Source organism: Gopherus flavomarginatus, chromosome 13 (genome assembly GCF_025201925.1).
Source record: "Gopherus flavomarginatus isolate rGopFla2 chromosome 13, rGopFla2.mat.asm, whole genome shotgun sequence".
Classification (NCBI taxonomy): domain Eukaryota; kingdom Metazoa; phylum Chordata; order Testudines; family Testudinidae; genus Gopherus; species Gopherus flavomarginatus.
This window is the reverse complement of record NC_066629.1, coordinates 25,554,601-25,577,002: the sequence shown is the minus strand read 5'-3', so window position 1 is coordinate 25,577,002 and position 22,402 is coordinate 25,554,601. Positions and strand designations below refer to the sequence as shown.

The 22,402-nt window shown below is 41.3% G+C and overlaps 1 protein-coding gene across 5 annotated transcripts in view; it reads left to right on the top strand.

Annotated features, from left to right (window-relative positions):
• Positions 1 to 22,402, top strand: part of USP28 (ubiquitin specific peptidase 28) — a 44,136-nt gene that overhangs the window by 5,169 nt on the left and 16,565 nt on the right. For 4 of the 5 annotated variants that reach the window (XM_050921781.1, XM_050921780.1, XM_050921779.1 and 1 more), the window contains exons 2-15: positions 4,696 to 4,773; positions 6,802 to 6,934; positions 11,761 to 11,866; positions 12,655 to 12,817; positions 13,884 to 13,970; positions 14,609 to 14,746; positions 15,235 to 15,308; positions 16,444 to 16,520; positions 17,033 to 17,181; positions 19,323 to 19,450; positions 19,648 to 19,743; positions 19,998 to 20,177; positions 20,900 to 21,120; positions 21,475 to 21,545. In XM_050921781.1, coding sequence (XP_050777738.1) covers positions 4,696 to 4,773; positions 6,802 to 6,934; positions 11,761 to 11,866; positions 12,655 to 12,817; positions 13,884 to 13,970; positions 14,609 to 14,746; positions 15,235 to 15,308; positions 16,444 to 16,520; positions 17,033 to 17,181; positions 19,323 to 19,450; positions 19,648 to 19,743; positions 19,998 to 20,177; positions 20,900 to 21,120; positions 21,475 to 21,545 — 1,701 coding nt within the window. Of the gene's footprint in view, positions 1 to 4,695; positions 4,774 to 6,801; positions 6,935 to 11,760; positions 11,867 to 12,654; positions 12,818 to 13,883; positions 13,971 to 14,608; positions 14,747 to 15,234; positions 15,309 to 16,443; positions 16,521 to 17,032; positions 17,182 to 17,491; positions 17,568 to 19,322; positions 19,451 to 19,647; positions 19,744 to 19,997; positions 20,178 to 20,899; positions 21,121 to 21,474; positions 21,546 to 22,402 lie in introns of those variants that run through there. The other variant, XM_050921782.1, reaches the window with a different exon arrangement.

Below are 22,402 nucleotides of genomic sequence, written 5' to 3'. Positions count from 1 at the left end.
TTGACTCTGGTTGCTTAGTCCCTCTTTCACAGTAAGACTGTTCCTCGTCGAGCACACAACTTGTCTTGTCCTGGCTTGTGTTTAGTTATTGTGTGTTTTTTATTAATGTGGGTTAGATGTAGGTAAAAGGTTTATGTTGAGTTTTCCTCCAGACCAAAAAAAAATGCCCTGCAGCGCAAAAGTGAGTTAAGCAACAGGAATACAAGTTGGTGTGGCAGCAAAATTAGAAACATGATATAATTGGTTTGCCTTTGTGAAAGGACTGAAACCCTGATCCTCAGAATGTTGTCATTAGATCAACATGCAATTTTCCATTCTACTGCCTGCTAGTCATAAGAATTTCCTTTTCTTTTTTCTCAGGATTAGCTTTGGGGGTAGGGCGAGTTTTTATCCAAGAATTAACCTAAATGTGTATCTTTTGGGGCGGCAGTAAGATTGGATTTTACTCAATGCATTCTCAAGAATTTTTTATTTTTGTAGTTTTAGTTTTTTATGTATTGTAGATATGAAAAGGATAAAGAATGTGAGATCTTTGGGGCAAGCATTATGGTGCACCCATTTCTCCAGAGCCATGTTGCTGTTTGTTTTATAATGTTTCTAAGTGAAATAGCAACAATTGAATGATTGCTGTTTGTACTTTAGATGGATGGTTGGAAACAAAGGTGACTTGCTTAATTCCCCTGGGAAAACATGACCCAAATTAGATCTGAATGTGTAGAATTACTGTTAGGGTATGGCTACATCTGGAATTTCAAAGCGCTGCCCCGGCAGCGCTGCGGGAGCGCTGCCGGGGCAGCGCTTTGAAGTGTGAGTGTAGTCAGAGCAGCAGCGCTGGGAGAGAGCTCTCCCAGCGCTGCATGTAAACCACATCCCTTACGGGTGTAGCGTGCAGCGCTGGGAGCCGCGCTCCCAGCGCTGCTGCCCTGATTACACTGACGCTTTACAGCGCTGTATCTTGCAGCGCCCAGGGGGGTGTTTTTTCACACCCCAGTTGCAGCGCTGTAAAGTGTGAGTGTAGCCAAGGCCTTAGTCTTATCAGATTATGAGAAGGATCTTACAGTGGAATTGCAGAGCAATAGGTTTAGGATCAAGTTGGTGAAATTAAAACTCTGGATGGGACTGAGGGCTTGTCTACATCACAAAGTTGCAGCGCTGGTGAGGGGGTTACAGCGCTGCAACTTAGGAGGTGTACACATCTGCAGGGCATCACCAGCGCTGCAACTCCCTTTTTGCAGCGCTGGCCGTACTCCCGTTTTGTCTCGGGTGTAGAGGATCCAGCGCTGGTGATCAAGTGTAGACACTTACCAGCGCTTTTCTTGACCTCCGTGGAATAAGCAGGTATCCCAGCATACCTGAGGAAGCCTCTCCTTCAAGCAGGTCTCTTTCCCTGCGGTTTGCAGGGGGGTCCGGGGAACGCGAGAGCAAACCGCGGGGAAGCTGGTCTCCTTCCCCGGTTTGCTCTCGCGTTCCCCGAACCCCCGAGCAAGCAGTTCTCCTTCCCTGCGGTTTGCTCTCGCGTTCCCCGAACCCCCCGTGCAAGCAGGTCTCCTTCCCTGCGGTTTGCTCTCGCGTTCCCCGAACCCCCGTGCAAGCAGGTCTCCTTCCCTGCGGTTTGCAGGGGGGTTCGCGGAACGCGAGAGCAAACCACGAGGAAGCTGGTCTCCTTCCCGGTTTGCTCTCGCGTTCCCCGAACCCCCCTTGAAGCCGCCCAACAGCGCTGCAGTGTGGCCACATCTAACACCACCTGCAGCGCTGGTTGCTGTAAGTGTGGCCACTCTGCAGCGCTGGCCCTATACAGCTGTACTAATACAGCTGTAACAACCAGCGCTGCAAAACTGTAGATGTAGACATACCCTCAAGGTGGGCTTCTAAAGAGCCTTGTTAGCATCAAGTATGCCAGAAGTGATGGTGGGGATTTCTCTCTGGGTGCTAATGTCTTTCCTACACTCGTGATCACTGCATTGCAAATCTGTATCTCACTGGCTCTAATTCCAGCTGAAAACGAATGCTAGAGCTATAAGGCTGCTGAAATGTTTCTTATGCAGGAAGAATTGTCACGGACTAGAATAATCAAGAGCGCTGACTCTTTTTATGGACAATTGACCTCTCTAGCTCAATGCTGTCTCTAAAGTTATTCATAGTACTGGGATGCTTAGACAGTAAAGCTGGTGACCACTGCTACAAAAGGACAGTCCTTTGAGTCAGTGTTTATGCCAGAACTGGCACTTAATACAAAGTAACTAGGTCTATATGAAGCATTTACAGACGCTCCCTTTGTTACGCAAGATCTGACTTATGCAAATTCATACTTACGGAAAAAGTACCATAAGCCAGAAATAGGATTTTCAAATTGTGGAATTTTTTGCATAACATACTGGTATATGTTTCTGACTTACGCAAAATTTGAGTTATGCAAGGCTTTCCTGAAGGAAACGATTGCGTAAGTCGGGAGGCGTCTGTATTAGGTTTCAGATGTGCAGTGGGTGATTATCATTAGGCTTGGCAGAATTCAGTTTTTATTTTTTGATAATTTAATGGATAATATTGATTATTTTAAAACATTTTTTCATTATTATCTGTTCAGATTTTCAGTTGCAGGAAATTATGGGGCACCAGACAATAATTATTTAGTGACAGTAGATATTGAGAGTCAGAAGTTAAAGCTTTATAGCCATTAAAACACACATTGTCAACGTTGTATGTCAAAATATACAAAGTAAATATCCATAGATCAAACTCTGATAAATTCTCAAGCAGCATTTTTCTTACTTTTTCTATCTGTAAGTTTCAATAATTATCTATGGAAATATATTTTTTGTCAGTTTATGTATGTGTGATGAAATTCAAGTTTGACATTTACCGATAAAATATAACCCTTTGGTCTTACTCCGTTGACCACAAATTCTTTGTCCAGTGATCCAAATAGACTTTGGAGTTACCTCTGTGCAGTAGGTGAAAGCTTTTGTCTACCTGTAAGGCTGAAAGGCATCTTTCACCAGGCTGTTGTTGGAGCCCTAGGTCAGGGGTCGGCAACTTTCAGAAGTGCTGTGCCGAGTCTTCATTTATTCACTCTAATTTAAGGTTTCATGTGCTGGTAATACATTTTAACATTTTTAGAAGATCTCTTTGTAAAGTCTATAATATATGACTAAACAATTGTTGTATGTAAAGTAAATAAGATTTTTAAAATGTTTAAGCAGCTTCATTTAAAATTAAATTAAAATGCGGAGCCCCCATGTCGGTGGTCAGGACCTGGGCAGTGTGAGTGCCACTGAAAATCAGCTCACGTGCTGCAGGTTACCTACCCCTGCCCTAGGCTTTCAGATCCGACAGACCAAGTGCCGACCATTCCTGACTAGTATTGTTTGACTCATTCTGAAGTGAATAGGACCACAGTGTGATCTGTAGAAAACTGGTGTCATGAACTCCCTCAGGCTAATAACTTTTAACTGGCTGGCTTCCACATTTTGCACCAGCTGTAGTGGTCAAGGGCAGCCCCATCTGCCTTTCATAATAATTCAGTATGGAGGTTGGAAAGGCCTGGATTGCTCTGACAAGGATTCTCAACGGAGAGACTCTATCACAACAAATGCAGGTTGGAAAAAAAGATTTCTGGCCACCAAAGCCATCTGCGATTTCTGGTCCCTTGACTGATCCTTGAGCTTCTCTCAGTTGCAAACTTAATTGACAAAGGGTGGCTATCTCCCACAAGAAGAAGAGCATGCACTGTCCCTACCATGCTCTTGAGCTGCTTCCACAACCAGCGAGAATCCCCTCCGTCTTATCTGGTTTGAGCTTCAGCCATCTCATTCTCATTCCAGCCCCCGTCTTGGCCAGGCACTGGAAAAGTAGACATGCTGCACCATCCAGACTCAGTGAAAGAGACCTGTGAAACTGCATGTCATCCCCATATTGACAACTCCACAATCCGGACTGCCCCCTTGTCCCCCATAGCAACCTCAGACACAGTAAATAAGGGGAGCGTGGAATAAAGCGCTGAGGAACCCTGCATAGGGTCACAGATGTGAAATTTCGGTATTTCTGATATAATTTACTCCTGATGTTTAACAACAAAAAGAAGAGAGAGAACTTAAAACCTAAAATAATGTTTTTCATGGTCAAGGGTTGGTTGTAGTCTCTGTATTGAAAGATTTTTGAGTGGTAACTCAACAAGCAGCTAGCTAACCAGAACTTCTTGTGGGAGGAGAGGAAGAGGATTCTCCAGGCCCACTGTACTCTATATCTCTTGCACCTTATTGTGAGTGAGAAGTGACACGCACAAATGGCATGTGCAACTAGGCTTAAAATAGCCCTCCATCAAACCCCCACACATTCCCTGGGCTCCTTATATGTCCTAATGCACATGCTGCTTCTCTTTGAGAGGATTGATTTACATGAGGCACTGATGCCCTGCCCCTCTCCCCCAGTGTAACTATTGGCATTTTTACCATTTCTCCTCAGATATGCCTTTTAAGTTTCTCTTTTAAATACAAACAAAAATGAATGTTAGTCTGTAAACCCGTTGGAAGAACTCTAACATATTCAGATTGAAGTCTGACAGTGTCATTATCTCAGAGTGCTGGGTCTTGTGTCAGTGTGTTAGTCAAAATCATAAGCCCTGGCATGCGCTGCAGAAGCTTGGTGTCTTTCTCGTTCACCTCCTTACATGAACTTTCTTCGTCCTTTGTAACACAGAATTGCCAAATGCTCTTAAACCGCTTGGGAGAAATCACAGGAATTCAGGATCCCTCATTCCTTCGGGCAGCCCTGAAGGTTAGTATGCTTTGCCGAGATGCTGTGAATGATGTCGTTTTTCTGTTGAAAGGAAATCTCTGTGCATGCGCTGGTTCAACCTTTAACCCAGGGGTAGGCAACACATGGCACGGGTGCCGAAGGCGGCACGTGAGCTGATTTTCAGTGGCACTCACGCTGCCTGGGTCCTGGTCACCGGTCCGGGGAGCTCTGCATTTTAATTTAATGTTAAATGAAGCTTCTTAAATATTTAAAAAACTTTATTTACTTTACATACAACCATAGTTTAGTTATATATTATAGACTTATAGAAAGAGACCTTGTAAAAATGTTAAAATGTATTACTGGCACTCGAAACCTTAAATTAGAGTGAATGAATGAAGACTTGGCACACCACTTCTGAAAGGTTGCTGATCTCTGCTTTAACCTGTATATGAGCTTTCTGTAAATAGCATTTAAACTCCAAATATTTGTTTGGCATTTGTAATATGCAGATATTAGAATACTGCTTTGCTTGAGATGTTCAAAACTGGACTTGACAAAAGGAGTAGAATATGTGCTACAGAGAGCAAGTCTGTCCACACAGGAGAATGGACCAAGTCACCTATTAAGTTATCCCCTGTCTAATTTCTGTTATTTTAAAGACATGAGAGGCCTATGTGGGTGGATACATGAGTGCAGCATATGATATTATGACTTGAAGGAAATAACTCTTCTTTGGATTAATATCCATTCTTCTAAATTTTGAATCAAACTACAAAAGGAGCAGTCCCCATACTTTTCCAGCAGTAGTCTTTAAGAACGTGTTCTGCAACTGCAAGTATTATGCTGAGATGCTGTAATCATTTCCTGGAAACATTGAAATTTGGCTCAAGTGAGCTTTTTCATATATGTTCCGAAGCATAACAATAAATAAAAATGTGAGGTAAAATAAGTTTTCCTTCAGCTGAACAGTCTTCACCAGAGCTGAAACAACCACCACAGACTTGCGGTTTGTGCTTTCAGACTTGTGGTCGTTTTGCCAGAACTGGGAGCAGAACTGCATTTGCTATAAAGAGGCACATGAGAGGTCCTGGGTAGAAGAAAAAACACTTTCCTGGAAAGATCCGTACTATAAATCATAGTGTGCATTATAAATTGCAACAGAAAACTGGGAGGGAATGAAGGGTAAGACAGCACTAATATTGTCTAGTCTGGGACCATTGGAGTTTGTTCTCTTGAGGCCTGCCAGCCAGGAGGTGGCTGTTGCTGCTAGCTGTGCATGAGGAGACTTTTTTAAAAAAAGAAGGAATCTAACAAATAACAAACAAAAAAGTCCCCTTCAGTGTTTCTTCAAGTGGGAGTTGTTGTAAAATATTGAATTTAATTCAAGGGAATTAATTGATTACAGAGTTTTGGGAGGGGAAAAAGCTTTTTGTTTGTAAATTTTAACGTTGCTTTGTTCACTAAAACTAAATATAAACAAATAATATCTACCCATATTATTTTAAGTTCTTTCTCTTGTGATATGGGCTGTATGATCTGTGTTTTACATATGGTTCTTGTAGCTCCTTTACACATTCTTACAATTATAAAGCAATGCAGAGGGCCACACTCATGACTTCTTGAGGACACAGTGCTCCCACCCATTAATAAGGCCCCAGTGGAGTAAAATGCTTAGGCATGTGCCTAACTTTGAGCACATAAGTAGTCTCATTTCAGTGGGCTACTCATATGCTTAAAGTTAAGTATGTACTTTAAAGTACCTTGCTGATATTCGAGCCTGTGAATGCTCTAATCGCTTTTAAGGGAACCAGAGTTGACTGAATGACACTTAAGGGTACAGAATGATGCTAATTATTTATCATCTGAGAAAAGTTTCAGCTTTAAAATTTTAACTCCTTCTTGGCAGTCAGCTTTTCCCCATGGTTGGAGAAAGCTGACTTGATGCCAGCATGTTCTCTTTCATGTAGATGGTGTTGATTTTCATTCAGATGTATATAAAAGAATCTGGAATAATGGGTACTTGGCTATTTCCACCCCCTCCCTCCCCTTTTTTTTTTCTCTCAGGCTGCAAATGGTGACCTAACTGATGCAGTCAACTTCCTTACTGAGGAGCATGTTAAAGAGCCAGGCCAGGAAGCAGTCGCTGTTGAACCATCTGACTGTGAAGGGAGTGCTGTGGGCAAAGAGCAACCCACCAGTAGGTGGTTAATTCTTATCTGGAATATTGTGTGCATTCGTGGTCACCCTTTCTCAGAAAGTGATATGGGTTTATCACTGATAAGAAATTGCTGGGGGTGAAATTTATCCTACTGGGCTACCACAAGACTTGTGCCCTATATAAGCCCCTGTGACGGGTTAGATCACAGAACCCCCCTTGGGAGCTGCCACCTGATGTGCCAAGACTACTACTACCCCTGGTTTCCCTGCCGGCTCAGGACTCCAGCACCCTGTCTTGCTGAGCCAGACACACCCGTCTGCTCCAGCACAGACCCAGGGTCTGAATTACTTGCCCCAAAGCTGTAGGTTTACCTGAAAGCAGCTTACAGAAGTGTTCCTGTCTTTAACACTCAGATGCCCAACTCCCAATGTGGTCTAAACCCAAATAAATCCATTTTACCCTGTATAAAGCTTATGCAGGGTAAACTCATAAATTGTTCACCCTCTATAACACTAATAGAGAGAGAGGCACAGCTGTTTGCCTCCTCCAGGTATTAATACATACTCTGGATTAATTAATAAGTAAAAGGTTGCATAGGCCAGGTACAGCTCAGGAGGCAGGATGTTCTTGCTGTTTGAACCAGTATCAGTCAAATGAAGTGGTTAAGGAATGTGTAGGTTTAACAGGATTTGATGTTGCTGAAAATTGATTCAGTTTTATGGACCTCTTTGTTAGACAGTGTTTATTTGTGTTGCACAGACCTGTGCTAGACTCTTGGATATTTTTTTTTCTTTGTGCACTCATTGCTTTACAGCATACTCTTTCACGTAACAATATGGGTATGGCACAGTAATGTAATTTTAGCAATAACAGCTTGCTTAGTAGTTGTTAGCCCTACCTTGACACTCCCTAATTATTTTAATCTGATTCTCATTTATAAGATGTTTTTCTTGTTTATTTTCAGGCGGATGATATTTCTCATTAAGAGTGCTCTCTTGTGTGTTCAGCTGGGTTTTAATTCTGTGGCTCTCTTGGACTTCAGGCTTCTGGGATCAGGCTCTGAATGCCCAGTGTTTCTGAGAGTACTTCCACTTGACTGACATTTTTTCCCAGGTCAAGTAAACACCTCTTAAGTGATTGGCAAAATGCCCTATCTTCCATGCCCATGAGTTGCATGGTAGAACTAGCAAACAGTGGTTGCTGATAACATACGGATAAGAAGGAAACAAAATAATTGCCAAGTAAGGTCCTGCCACCCAACTGGAAGACTAGAACCTTGTGGTCAGCACATAAAACACAGATGAGCTTATTGTACAGGATTAGAACAGTTTGGCGTCTGAAGGGCTTTGGCCAGGAGTGAGTCTAAGGCCACGTCCAGACTACCCACCGTATCGGCGGGTTAAAATCGATTGCTCGGGGATCGATATATCGTGTCTAATCTAGACGCGATATATCGATCCCCGAGCACGCTTATATCGATTCCGGAACTCCATCAACCCCAACGGGGTTCTGGAATCGACAGGGAGAGCCGCGAACATCGATCCCGCGCGGTGAGGACGGGTGAGTAATCCGATCTTAGATATTCGACTTCAGCTACGTTATTCACGTAGCTGAAGTTGCGTATATAAGATCGATTTCCCCCCCGTAGTGTGGACCAGCCCTAAGAAGCACTCATTGGGGAGGGCCTTGTAACTCAGGTAGCCAAAAGGAGGGCTTAATGTTTTCCATCCATTTCTAGTATTCAACTTTAACTAAAGACTGGAATATGGTGCCATAAGCAGTACTCAGCATGCCACTTGCCCAACTGCAGTGATTTTCATGTTCAAAATCAGTTGTCTGCTAAGAACTAACAGCTCTTCCTGGAGCGGATGACCTTCTCTGATCACTCCCCCTGCTTTGGTAGCCTTTTGTGACCTTAAAGGCTAGTCTACACTGGCAACGCTAAAGCTCTCTCAGCACTCTAGAAAACCCACCTCCAAAAGGGGCGAAGCTCCCAGCGCTGGGGCACTGTTTACACTGGGGTGTTTTTTCACCCCCCCCCCCCCCCCAGCGAGAAAGTTGCAGCGCTGTTAATTGCTAGTGTAGAAAAGCCCTAAAGCACTCATACACAATAGCACAGAGAACTGAGGATAATTGTTAAGACATGTACTTCTTTCTACAAATACCTGTTAGCAGCCTGGGGAAACCAAATTCCTTCATTTAGTATTTTCTTGAGCATTTAAACCTAGTCTTTAAGCACTGTCTTTGAAGCTTGTGTTCCACTCTCTGATTGTTCCCACCCACTGAACAACCAGCTTCTTTTGTCACAAGAACTTCCTTGCTATCCAGTTTCTCTTTCGTTTAGAGAAGTAGTTCTTCATTCACTCACACATTTACTATTTTGAACTTACTTCAGCCCCAAGTACCAGCAGGATAGTAGTCCTAAGTAACTGCATGTGTGTCTGTACTATAAAATGATACTGATGTTAGAGCAACAGTGAGATACACAGCCACTAAGGGTAACATTTTCAAAAGCGCCTGAGTGACTTAAGTGTCATGGGGCCCCTGCAAGTCAATAGGGTTTAGCTGATTTTGAAAATTTTACCTGGAGCAACTGGTGGAGACAAGCTTTGATGTCATAACGTAAATAGCCTGTGCCCCATCTGCATTATATATTGCACAATTGTTATCACATGCACAGCTGTGTTGTTGATGTTAATTGCTGTAAAATCACTGCTGATTTTTTCCTTAGAAGGTAGTGTACTGCACTCTTTTCCTGGAAACAGATAAATGCCAAGAGCTGCTTTTTGCCAGAAGCATGGTTAGAAAGATAGTATCTGGCGGGGGCAGGGAGCCACGGTTCACATATCAACAGATCAAATAAGTATTTTTAACTTCTGGGAGGGGCTTACTTCACCACATTTCAACAGGTTCTTGCTGCTAAGCAGCTAAATCTGTTTAGTGTTACTGCACAGCTGAGTAATGCTATTGACAGCTAGAGCACCTAGACAGTAGGCCAGATGACATTCTTCCAGACAGATTACAATGAACTAGGAGTCTGAATAACTGGAAATTGTTTTTAAAAGCAATTACATGCTTTGAAAACAAAACACCCAAGTATAAATATAAGCTAAAATATAAGGAAACATTTTATCTATCTATCTATCTATCTATCTATCTATCTATCTATCTATCTATCTATCTATCTATCTATCTATCTATCTATCTATCTATCTATCTATCTATCTATCTACCTATCTAAATGTACACGTGTACCTGGAAAGAATTTCCTTTAATCATGTAAAAGACAAATATGCTGCACAAAGAATGTGTTCCCTAATTGAGCTGCCTGTTATGCACTAAGCAGGTTTATAAAATAAGAAGCACCATACTCAGGAGTAGCTGGGGGGCCAGTCAATTACATTTTATTCTGCTGTTTAAGGCCCATCTGTTTCAAAACGGCTGCTTTCTTCGCTCTCTCATTCTCAAATAGGTGGCAAACAAAGTGATCTTGTAATTGGCTGAGCATTCACAAGACTCAGTATGGGACCAGTAGTGCACAATGTCTGACTTGAATTTGATTCCAAGTCTTTGCACAAAATGTTAACAAACTAAACTCCTTTACTTCTTAAAGCCGTTTCAATAACTAACACTGGGTGAGTAGTAATTAATGAAGAGGACTGGTTGCTAATACAGAACAATCTGGATTGCTTGCTAAACTGAGTGCAAGCAAACAATATGTGTTTTGATAAAGCCAAATGTAAATGTGTATATCTTGGAACAAAGATTTTAGACCATACGTACAGAATGGGGGGGTGTCCTGGGAAGCAGTGAGTCTAAAAAAGAGTTAGGAGTTGTGGTGGATAATCAGCTGCATGTGAACTTCCAATGTGATGCTGTGGCCAATATGGCTAAAGTAATCCTTGGATGCATAAACAGGAATCTCAGGTAGGAGTAAAGAGGTTATTTTACCTCTGTATTTTGCACTGGTGCGACCGCTTTTGGAAAACTGTGTCTCATTTTGGTGGCCATAGTTAAGAAAGGATGTTGATAAATTGGAGAGGGTTCAGAGAAGAACCTCAAGAATGATTGAAGGATTAGAGAAAACACCTTGGAGAGATATAGACTCAAGCAGATCAATCTGTTTACCCTAACAAGAGAAGGTTAAAGGGTGATTACAGTCTAAAAGTACCTACATGAGGGGACAAATATTTAATAACATGTTCCTCAGTCTATCTTAGAAAGGTAGAACATGATTCAATGGCTGGAAGTTGAAGCTAGACAAATTCAGAGTGGAAATAAGACATAAATTTTTACTAGTGAGGGTCATTAACCATTGGAACTATTACCAAGGATTGTCTTGGATTCTCCAACATTAACCATTTTTAAATCAAGATTGAATATTTTTAAAAAATATATGATTTAAGATTTATTTGAGAGGGAAAGTCCTGTGGCTTACAAGAGGTCTGACTAGATCACTGCTATAGTCCCTTCTGGCCTTAGAATCTGTGACTCTGTGGTACTAAGAACTTTAATTAAGGCTTTCACTTTGTTTCCTTTTGTTAGACCAGTCCAAACTGCTTCTTATCCGCTTCCCATATCCTAATCAAGGTGTAAGGAAATCCTGGTCTTTCAATAGCACCGTGCAGTGCACACCTTTTTCTGAGCTTACTGCTAGATTGTAGAGTATTTGTTTTTTAAACTAAAGGAACATGGAGTTAATTTAATTTTTCAGCAGAAAGTTGTGATATTTCTGCAGTTTGATTTCATTGCATTAATGTAGCAAAATTGTGTTAACATTTTTTGGTCCTTGGCCTCCCCCCCCCCCCCCCCCCAAGTGTTCACTGCTTCTAGAGCAAAACTGATAACTCCACTTCAATTTCCAGATGTGATTGATCTAACGCCTGATAACAAAGATGACGTCCAGGCAGTCATTGCTCTCAGCTTCCTGGAGTCTCTGGAAGTTCAAGGAGTGGAAAGAGATGCTAACAGGTCAATGAATGTAGATGTTGTTTTTTGTTCTTTGCTTCTACATGGCCCCTGGAGCTTTATGCAGAGTGCGTTCTTATCAACTGTAAAACAAATGTTATTCATTCCACTTAAGAGGGCTTAGTGATGTTGGAAGGTGCTTGGACTATCACCCTCTGGGGACTGTTGCCAAGATACTTTGTATCTGACTTGGAGAGACTGCTTTTGTGGCTGTACCACAATACCACACTGAAGGATAGTTATCTTCATGGCCAGTCCTGTCCCTGCCACCTGTACCGATGTGACCAACGTAGAGGATTTTGTGGCACCTATCCACTAAGAACTGTACCAAGGCCTCCTGCATCAATTTCATTTTACATAGCTTACTAAACAGCCATTCACTTTCTCCTTTTTTAACTGGGTTGCATTGTTTGAGTTTATCTCCATTACTAACAAACAGAATATGCTCTGTCTACAAATCTCACATGTAGGTCTATAGAAAAAAAAAAGCTTGTAGTATTATTACCCATTCCACTCCCACAGCCCCTCCACACACTATTTGATTCACCCACCTACCTCTCATCTTTAAGAATGGAAGCTCTGTGAGGCAGGTGGGATGGCTATGAGTATCTGTCAGCACAATGCCCAGCACAATGGGGCCCTGATCTGTAATTCCTTTTGTCTTGTTCTGTTGTTACTTGACTAGCCAAGCTTACCTACCAAAATGAGTTTGTGTCCCTTTTAAAAGGCTGTCAAGACTCTCATGTGATGCTTTGTTACAATGTGATGTTTGCATACTTGTCCCCTGACAGGGCCCACAAAGCAAGTGCTGCAGAAAACAGAAATCGCTCCAAAAGGAAACGGTGTGAAGTCTGGGGAGAGAATCCTAAGCAGAATGACTGGAGGAGAGTGGATGACTGGCCTGTTGGCATGAAGAACATTGGAAATACCTGCTGGTTTAGTGCAGTCATTCAGGTAATGCAGTGGTAGCAGTAATACTTTACCCTTTTGTAATGCCTGCCATCTTAGGGTCAAAATGTGCATTTCATGCAATTAAATAAGCTTTGCAGCACCTCCATGATGGAAGTAATATCCTCTTTTTGCAGGTGGGCAAATGTTGGCACAGAGAGGTTAGTTGACTTTCCCAAGGTCACAGTGAGCCAGCTAGCTATTCTGTATTTATCAGTAACTTCACATTAATATAAAAAGAAAAACTGAGTGTCTTCACTCTGGGATGCAGTTTTTTGGGAGACTTCCATTACAGAACTAAGATTTGAGAGCAGATTGTGAAGACCCACCTGGTTTCTACTTCACATTTTAATCAAAAATAATATAAAGTGTGAGTTTCTTTGTGTGGCAGCATATTTTACTCTGATCCTGTTCAAAAACAGCAGCCAAGTAGTCAGAGCAAAAATGAGATACAGAAAAAAGGCTATATAAATATATCCATTTATTTATTATTGTTTACAAATGTGTGTTCTGTGTCATGATGCAATGGTAAAATACTTCTTGAATGACAGAAACCAGACTGGTAAAGTGATGATAATGTAATTTTACTGGAGTGAACGCTGGCTCCACAGCATATGGTGTATCAGATTCCAGTTAATGGAGTACAATGGCTTAGATGCCTGAACTAATAAGAAACTAGACTGAGTGCATTATTAGCGATTATTATTAGTGATTAGTAAAATGAGAAGAAACAGCAGAAAGAAGAACCAAACACACTTACTTCTTTGGGCTCTTTTTACATCAGCAGATAAGTATCGGGGGTGGGAAGAACTCTCTTCACTCTTTCCCAAAAGGTTTCTCTTAATTTAGTTGAGAGGAAGGGAGGGAATTGAGTCTTGGGGAAGGGCAGAGCTGTTAAAGGTTTTATTTCTTAAGGAGAAAGTCACTGAAGAATTTAGGGGTGAGTAGGAAAAGCATACAGTCTGCAAAGAATGACGTGGACTTGGCAAATGAAGATGAGACCCAAGTCCAGTCCAGACTTGAGTTGACCTACCCGGACAGTCTCCCTTAATTAACCCTTTTTTCCTTTCAGTCTCTCTTCCAGCTGCCGGAATTTCGTAGGCTGGTCCTTAGTTATTCTCTCCCGCAAAGCATGCTTGAGAATTGTCGAAGTCGCAGTGTAAGTTCTCCTGGAAACGCCTGGCTCTTCCAAGGGATTCTGGCAGTTTGTATTGGTGACTATAAAAACTGACTTGCTGCTTGTAGACGAGGGTGGGAAATTGCTCTTGAGGATAATGAGTTATTACAGAAATGGTTGAAAGTTTCTCCTATAACTTTTCTCAAAAACTAGAAACTGCAGAGAGAGTGGAAAATCTGTGCCTTGTTAATCTGTTTTGGTGACTCCAGAAATTCAGGACTTGTTTCCTCTCAGTCTCTCCCCCTACCTCCCCTTAATACCCCAAGTCTCTAGTGCAAGTCTGAACTTCAGAATATTAGAGTACAGCTTGACCGCCTTATTCTAGATGCCATATTACTTCTGGCACCTCTCCTGATGCCAGATTTCCCATTTTGAGGAACCATTGCAAATCCGTCAGTTCTCCCATGTACTTGACGCGTGATCAGATCTGCTTTCAAGAAAGATCCTTGCGTCATGGGGAAGGAGATAGGGGTTCCTAATACAAGTTGATCTCTTCTGAGACTGTCCTTTATATTAACGTTCCTTGTGCTGGTCCTTGTGCTGGCCCTGTTTATTTACCTCTTCATATATGTGTCCTGCTTTTGTTGAGTAGTAGACTATTGTGCTCTCTTCTTTTCTAGGAAAAGAGAAATATTGCATTCATGCAGGAACTTCAGTGTCTCTTTGCTTTAATGCTGGGGACACATCGTAAATTTGTAGACCCCACTGCATCTCTGGAACTTTTAAAAGGCGCATTTAAATCAGCTGACGAACAGCAGGTAAAATGGATACAATGCCTCTTGGCTTTCCCCAGAACAGCCCTAGCAAAGATATAAACAGTCATGTATCATTTTATGCTAGTATAATTCCAAACACTTGCCTGTCTGTGTTTCACCTGACAGTGTGTGTAAAACCCCCTCTTAAAGATATCTGACAGGAAAAGGCACGTGCATACCAAAAAGACAGTTAAATAGCCAATGTCAAATTTGTCCCTTCACTGCTATCGGAGTTGCTGTTGGGGACCACCAGATTTGGAACTTGACTTCTTCTCCATGTCCCCAGCATAGTTTCCTTTGACTTAGTACAGTGCTGGATAAAGTATTCATCTTTGACCTAGAATAGTGGTAATAACACCAACTTGTATAGCTCATTCACATGGTTAGACATACCACAATCGTTTTGTGAGTATATTTGAAAAATGTGAGATTTTAATAAATCCTGCTTCTTGGTAGAATCTTTCACTCTCTAATTTCTGGCTCTCTTTTAGCAAGATGTGAGCGAAGTCACACACAAGCTTCTGGATTGGCTAGAGGATGCATTCCAGCTGTCTGTGAATGTAAAGTGAGTTTTTATTTTTTGGATTGTTTTTACTTACTGTCCAGAAAAATAGATTTTTAATTAAACTGTTTGGCTGATAGATGCTAGAGTTAGAATTAATATTTTAGGCAAACCAAGAAACCATTTCTTCACTGCACCAGTCAGGATAATCCCTTTTCAATAATATTCAGCATTCTGTGTTTGCGTCAGCATTTCTTGCCTAGATAGGTGCTTTTATTCAATGCGATTGTGACCTACAGAGTACATATGTTTTTGTGGAACTCTTCAACATGGATTATTCACCAGGTAATAAACCCCATATTGTATTGTTTAGAGTTGTTACAGAGGGTGCTCTAAATTCATATTGAATAGTGCATTAATCTGTAGTGTGATAGTTACAATTATAATAAAAGGTTTTGACATGTACAGAGTCATGCTGTATGAAAAGCAGCTGCTTTTTACACTTAAATAACTGTTGATGATTTTTTTAAGTGCAGAAGAGTAATTTTTTTTGTCCGTAAGGATAAATTGGTATGTTAAAAAAGCATAACTTGAGTTCTCAGTGCAAAGTTCTCCAGAACCAGCAATTATGGGTTAGAATAGAGGTCAAGTATCCAGGACTCCTGGGTTGCAGTCTTGATTCTGCCACTGGCTTACTCTGTAATCTGATTTAGGCAAGTCACTCCCACCTCTGTGTTACCTATCTACACAAAAGGGATGATGATATTTACAAAAGCAGCTTGGGATCCTTCTAAAAGCACTTTCAAAATGTAGAGTATAATTATCAGTCTTACTACAGATTGATGGCTTTCTCTTCTTTTGGTTTGTTTGTTTTTATGCACAAAGCCCAAGGCTGAGGTTTAGCTGTTAAAAATTTAAGTCCATTTTAATACCTTGTGGCCTTAAAAAAAAAAAAAAAAAAAAGGCAAAAAAAATAAAAAGCATATGTTATACTTATTTATTAATTGAGGATTTAAACATACACCACCTATTCCCTCGTAGCTTGGGTTTTGGGCCATTTTTGCTACCTTTTTCTCCAGTTATATTAATGTTGGTTATATTTTGCTGATGCCATCAAAATAAAAATTCTAATATATATGTATTCTTGTGAAGGAAATTGTAACTCACCCGTATGCTCCCTTTCTGTCTAACAAAACAGCAGCCCTCGAGACAAATCAGAAAACCCAATGGTGCAACTCTTCTATGGGACTTTCTTGACTGAAGGGGTCCATGAGGGTAAGTTAGAGATTTTTGGTTTTACATTTAACTCTTTTTTTAAGTGGTTTGATTGTTGCTGTAGTGTAGATCTATGATATGATTTGTGACATTGTGTGTTGTTGCAGTTTCTTGGTGAGATTGTCTGTCTGGTTCTTCGCTAGTACAATAGGTGTACAGATAAGATTATCTTTATAGAGTTGTCCTAGAGCTGGTGAATATAAGGTAAAGTCTGTTTTCCAAAGGGTAGTATCCTCTATTAAATACTCACCGTCATGAGCATAGATTTGTAATGGGTCTCACCTGTAGAGAAGATGAGCCATAGGGGCCTAATTTCTCTACTATGATGACATGTCTAACCTGCCTGCCCGGTGAAAGATCTTGGGGGACCTGTTGCAAGATCCCATGGAGTGGTACAAGCTGTTGCTTTGGTAGGAAACGTATAGTTGTATATGCTAAAATAAGTTACAGAGGAGAGAGTTTGTTGTTGTTGTTTTAAGGTGGTTTATATTTTTTCCTTCCCCTTTATTCAGGCAAGACCTTTTCTAAGATCGAGACCTTTGGCCAGTATCCCCTTCAGGTAAACGGTTATCGGAACTTGAACGAATGTTTGGAAGGGGCCATGGTAGAAGGGGAGATTGAGCCACTACCTTCTGATCAATCAGTGAAGTATGGACAAGAGGTTGGTTGCATGTATTATTTGCTCTTCTCCAAAGGATGCAGTCAGTGTAGTGCAGGGAGGTCCTGTTGTATCCTGGTAACTTAAAATGGTGACTGTAAACATTCCCTCTTCACCAAATGTAAAACGTTTTGTGGTCAGTCTGTTAAATGTACATTAATGTTAAATGTGAGTTGATATCTAAGCCACCAAGCCCTAGTTTATTTGTAAAGACATTGTTGTCCAATGTAACTTACTCCAGGAGTTTACCCTTTTAAAAAGGCGCCTGCTTCTGATGTGTAACTGTGATAAAGTCTCTCTCTTTCTATTGAAGCCTACCTGTACCTGAGTAGGGAAGAACCACTGCCTCCATATTTTCGGAGGGTAAAAGTACAGTGCTTAACTCTATGGTATGCCATTTGGAATTTGTATTTTTTTCTCCCTGTTATAGTATGCATTTTTCTCTCTCATTGTAACTCTTAACCTTCTGCCTGTGCTGATTATTTTTTTCCTTTTTTCAGTTACTCAAATCATGAGTCAATCATAAGCTGCTTAACTTTATGACAAAGGAAAAGGTTAAGATACACACATTGCATTCAGCTTCACTTTATAGATCAAAGCAATGGGAAGAGAAGGTCAACTAACATGATGGAAGGATTCATGTGATGTGAAGGCAGACTGAGGGAAATTAGCTTGTAGGCCATGTTAAAAAGTGCTGGAAGATAACACTAAAGAGATGTTTACAAGGGTTGGTGGTAAAAGAGGGAGGGGGAAAGAAGTTTCACTCATTAGATGAGTGCCTGAAAGATGAGTTGCAGTGACTTGAATTAAAAAAGGAAAAAGAGGTTCGACTTCAGGATAAGCTTGTTTTAAGGCCCATCTAACTTTGGAATCAACTGCCTGATTTTGGTGATTGCTGCTCCTGTGTTAGAGCCACACAGACACAGTCGAAGCAGATTTCTGGTGGGAGTGGTGTTGTGCAAAATCTTAGGCAGTATGAGCAAGATGGAGCTAAACAGGTGATAGGAGAGGTCCATGGCTTTTAGTTCCATTAAATGGTTAACTGAAAAGTAGGGGAAAGTGTCTCAAACAAGGACATAAGTCAAGGACTGTCACTTTTAATTTTAAGAGATGTAATTGGAAAATCTGTGCTCATTAATTTAACTTCCCAGGATATCGTGACTAGAGACTTCATGATAGGAGGCATGGAAAATAAAATGCATTTTATCTTTTGAGACCTTAGGTGAGTGTTTTGGAGCCTGATATGCAGCAGGATTAACTAGAAATCTGTGTCTTTACCTTGATAGCAGGTGTATAAACATTTCCCTTCTGTTGTTGTTTATGAGGATGTTTGGTTGACTTTCCTCAAAAGGGTCATGATAAATGGCAGCTTCCCTCTGTGTACAATATTATTGGTGCATTTTGATTCTGCGAATGAACCATTGTGTTCTGGTTTTCTGATATGGATCTTTCGGAGCAGTATTATTTTAGTGTACTATCGGAGCCCAAAAGGGGGAGGGTACTGTCTGTCTGGTACTGCATTAGAATGCGTGAAATATTCTGCTGGAAATGGATGTTAGAAATATTCGTGAAAGCTGGGCGCCAGGGAAAGTATAAATGCAACTACGAATAACCTTTTCAGTGTGGCACTTAGAGCAGCACTCCAAATACTGAGAAGTGGGTCTGTCATCTGTGCCTCTTAAGCTAAACAGTTTCTGAATACACCAAGAGAGGAGCTGAGTGCACAGAGATTGGTTAGGGGCTGCCATTTGTTGATATTCTTTGTGTGCCAGCAGCTTCCTGAAGTAAGCTCCCTCTCTGTGGGCCTACATACATTGTTTCAGTGTAGCATTTGCCAACTTCTTCTAAATTCGCTCCTTGACTAGATGGTAGTCTATCAATCTGAGTGTCCTGGACATCAAATATTGACTTTCTGGATATTATTTAACTATGTTTTGTATGGTGAAGGTCTAAAATGGAAGTGGAAGTCTTATATTTTGTAAAATTAGGCTTTCTAAATAGCAACTCGTATTGATTTAGTACACACTTTGTATGTATAAGGGAAGAAAGTATTGGGGGGCAGAATTACTTGTTGATATAAAATGTGCCATTCAGCAATCCTCTCAAAACCTGTGCCCTCACTGGGGCATTTCTGTTTGTTACAGCGCTGGTTTACAAAGCTTCCGCCGGTGTTAACTTTTGAACTCTCCCGGTTTGAGTTCAATCAGTCACTAGGGCAGCCAGAGAAGATTCACAACAAGCTAGAATTTCCCCAGATTATTTATATGGACAGGTGAGAATTTACAAGATGGTTGTATTTCAAAACTGATTCCTCACACTTTGCTCTGTTTTATTCTAACTAGAGAAATAGAGGGGTGGGTGGGTCTGTGAGCAGGGAAATGTTAAAATGTATGCATATGAGACAGTGCAGAGCTTAGAGGTATACAAATCTCACTCAGTCACTTTTTTGGGGGGGCGCTATTTGTTTAGGTATTTGTACAGCAGTAAAGAGATTATTCAAAGGAAGAGAGAGGAGACTAGGAAGTTGAGGAAGCAAATAGCAATTCTGCAGCAGAAATTGGAAAGGTAAGCAGCCAACTCCCTCCCCCTCAAGTTGGTGTTTTTCTCTTTAAACAAGGCATGAAATTGAAAATGAGCTATTTGTGTTCAAGAGCTTAATTTAAATAACACCACAGTTAGTTATTAGTATAACCAGCAACTACTAGGCATTAATATTTTATAATAAATATGGCTTGCTCATACTATTTTCCTCTCTGTGTAAAATGAGTTGTGTGAGGATTCAGTTAACAGACCTCAGCTGTCTCGCTTTTGTTCTTTAGATACATGAAATATGGCTCTGGCCCAAGCCGCTTCCCATTACCTGACATGCTGCAATATGTTCTTGAATTTGCCAGTACAAAGCTACCTTTAGTTGTTCCCTCTGCTCAGGACTCTCAGATGACTCCTGCACAGTCCCCAGCTGAGTGCTGTGCTCTCAATGAACCTCTGCAGCAAAATAGGTGAGGAAAGAAAAAAGTTTGTTGGCTAAAGAAAGAGCTTTCACCTTTTGAGCTAAAGAGTCCTGGGTCATTGCTCCAGGAGCTGTTGTCTTATGGTTCAGTTGTCTAGGCACTCAGGACCTTGGGGATGTGTGGTATGAACACCAACACAGATAGTCCCTGCTTCTGAGTATCCTGCTCCCAGATGGGTGCTACCAATCACTGCATCCAGTTTGTGCTTTTTTTCCTCTCCAGAAACAAAGTCAAACTGCTAGTTTTAAGCAGTAATCTTGAGATAAATTATGTGAACTCTGCACAGTGTAGTAATCTTTTGTTTTGTTTCATCAACCGTTAAAATAGTGCAATATTGAATTATCACAAATCTGCCCAGCATGGTTGGCTTGCGCTCTAAATTTAAGCAAGCAAGCAAATGAGTTCTTGGTAAAATGGGAAGGAATTGTCAGTGCTGTGGATTGTGGCTCTGTGGTTCGCTGTGGAGCCCTGTAAGAACTCGAGCTTTTACATCACCTCTTGTCTTGGGATCCGGGCTTCTCAGAAGTGACTGCACTTGAATAAGCTTATAGACCACCAAACTCTTTTTATAAGCCTGGCATCATCTGAGATGGAAACTTGCTTGTTCAGATCTTGAATATGTTTTTTTAAAGCAATGTGAACTTGAGTATGCTCTCTGGAAGCAGCAGCCTGAATAATATGTCCATCAATATGTGGCTTTTGCTTCATAGTGTATTAGAAACAGAAAGTACTGAGAACACTGATGGTACAGCGTCCACTCTGATAAACCCTCCGTCCCAGCAAGAATTAATGAGCAAGCCGCCCCAGCCCTCCTGTTTACCAGCAGAAATGCCTGAATGCCCAGCTCCTCATGTGATCACTGAGGAGGAGATGAGCCTAGTTAGGACGTGCCTGCAGCGATGGAGGAGTGAGATTGAGCAGGACATCCAAGGTTGGCCCCAAGTATTTATTGTGCATTTCAGGCTTTTGCTAAGCTAAATTTCCTCTGGTAGCTTCAACTGGATTACTCCTGAACCATGCTCCACCCCTGAGGTGGCTGCTTTTCAGCAGTGAGTGTAGAAATAATCCTTATATGTAATGTGATGTCCAGTATACACACAGGGCCCTGGTCTATCACAGGATAAACATGCACAACTTTCTATTAACTTCTGTGGTAGTAACTGCATGATTGTATCCGAGGGCAGGCATGGGCCTGTGTTCTGATTACCTCTGTGCTCCCATGTGTTTGGAGTGAAGGGGGCATTATCTAAACAAAGTTAATAATAGGTGGTGTTCTTCTCAATAGATCTGAAGGACTGTATTACCAGAATCAATCAATCCATTGGTCAGATGTATGGTGACCCTGTCCTCCGTCAGGTAGGAAGTGTGGCTTTGGTAGGTTTTCGTATAGGGGCTCATTAAAATGATACAGTGCTGCTGGTGTGTGCCTATAGGTAACATTAATATTAAGGGAAGTTGCATGCATGTATGTGGGGGTTGGGGAGTGTTTCTAAATATTTTGCCAAGTTCACTTTGAAACAAAACACATGCCTTTCTGAGGAGGGAAATAACTTATTTAAAATGGTGTTCTTGGTAGGTGAATAATAGGATCCATGGACCTGAAAACAAACTGAACATAATGCATTTAATATAATCTTAGATAAACACATGTCACTGTCAGTTTCTCCCATTAGCACTTGGGCACCTGCACATGCTAAGATGAATTTTGTAGAGTCATAAATATCTGGATTGATCAAAGACCCTGAACAATGAACGCCCTATGTCACTGCAGGGGAGCAGGGGAGTCGTGCTCTACTATGTTTACCAGTTGTATAACATGAAATCCAAGTTGGTGGTTGTCAGATTACTTTTTCTGCTTTAGCATATTTCAAAAATTCCCCAGGAAAATTTTGTATTAAAACATGTAAGGATTTTCAAGTAGTGTTTTTCCCCCTTAGCTTTCTTGATGAAATCTGAGGTAAATTCTAGCCTTTATTTTGCTGCCCTTTCCCTTCAGTATGTAACTGGTCAGTCCCTTTGTGTATTCTCGCTTATAGAGAGCTAATTTCTCGGTGCAAGATGGCCTTGTTTAGGGCTCAGAATTCTTCTCTCTGCTAAATCGCACTTTGTAGTTCTACCTACCTACGTGACACTGCCTCAGTAGATCCCTGATGCGAGATCTCTTGTCCTGCCGCTCAGTGACTGGACCTGTTTCAAAGCTGTTGGGGATGGGG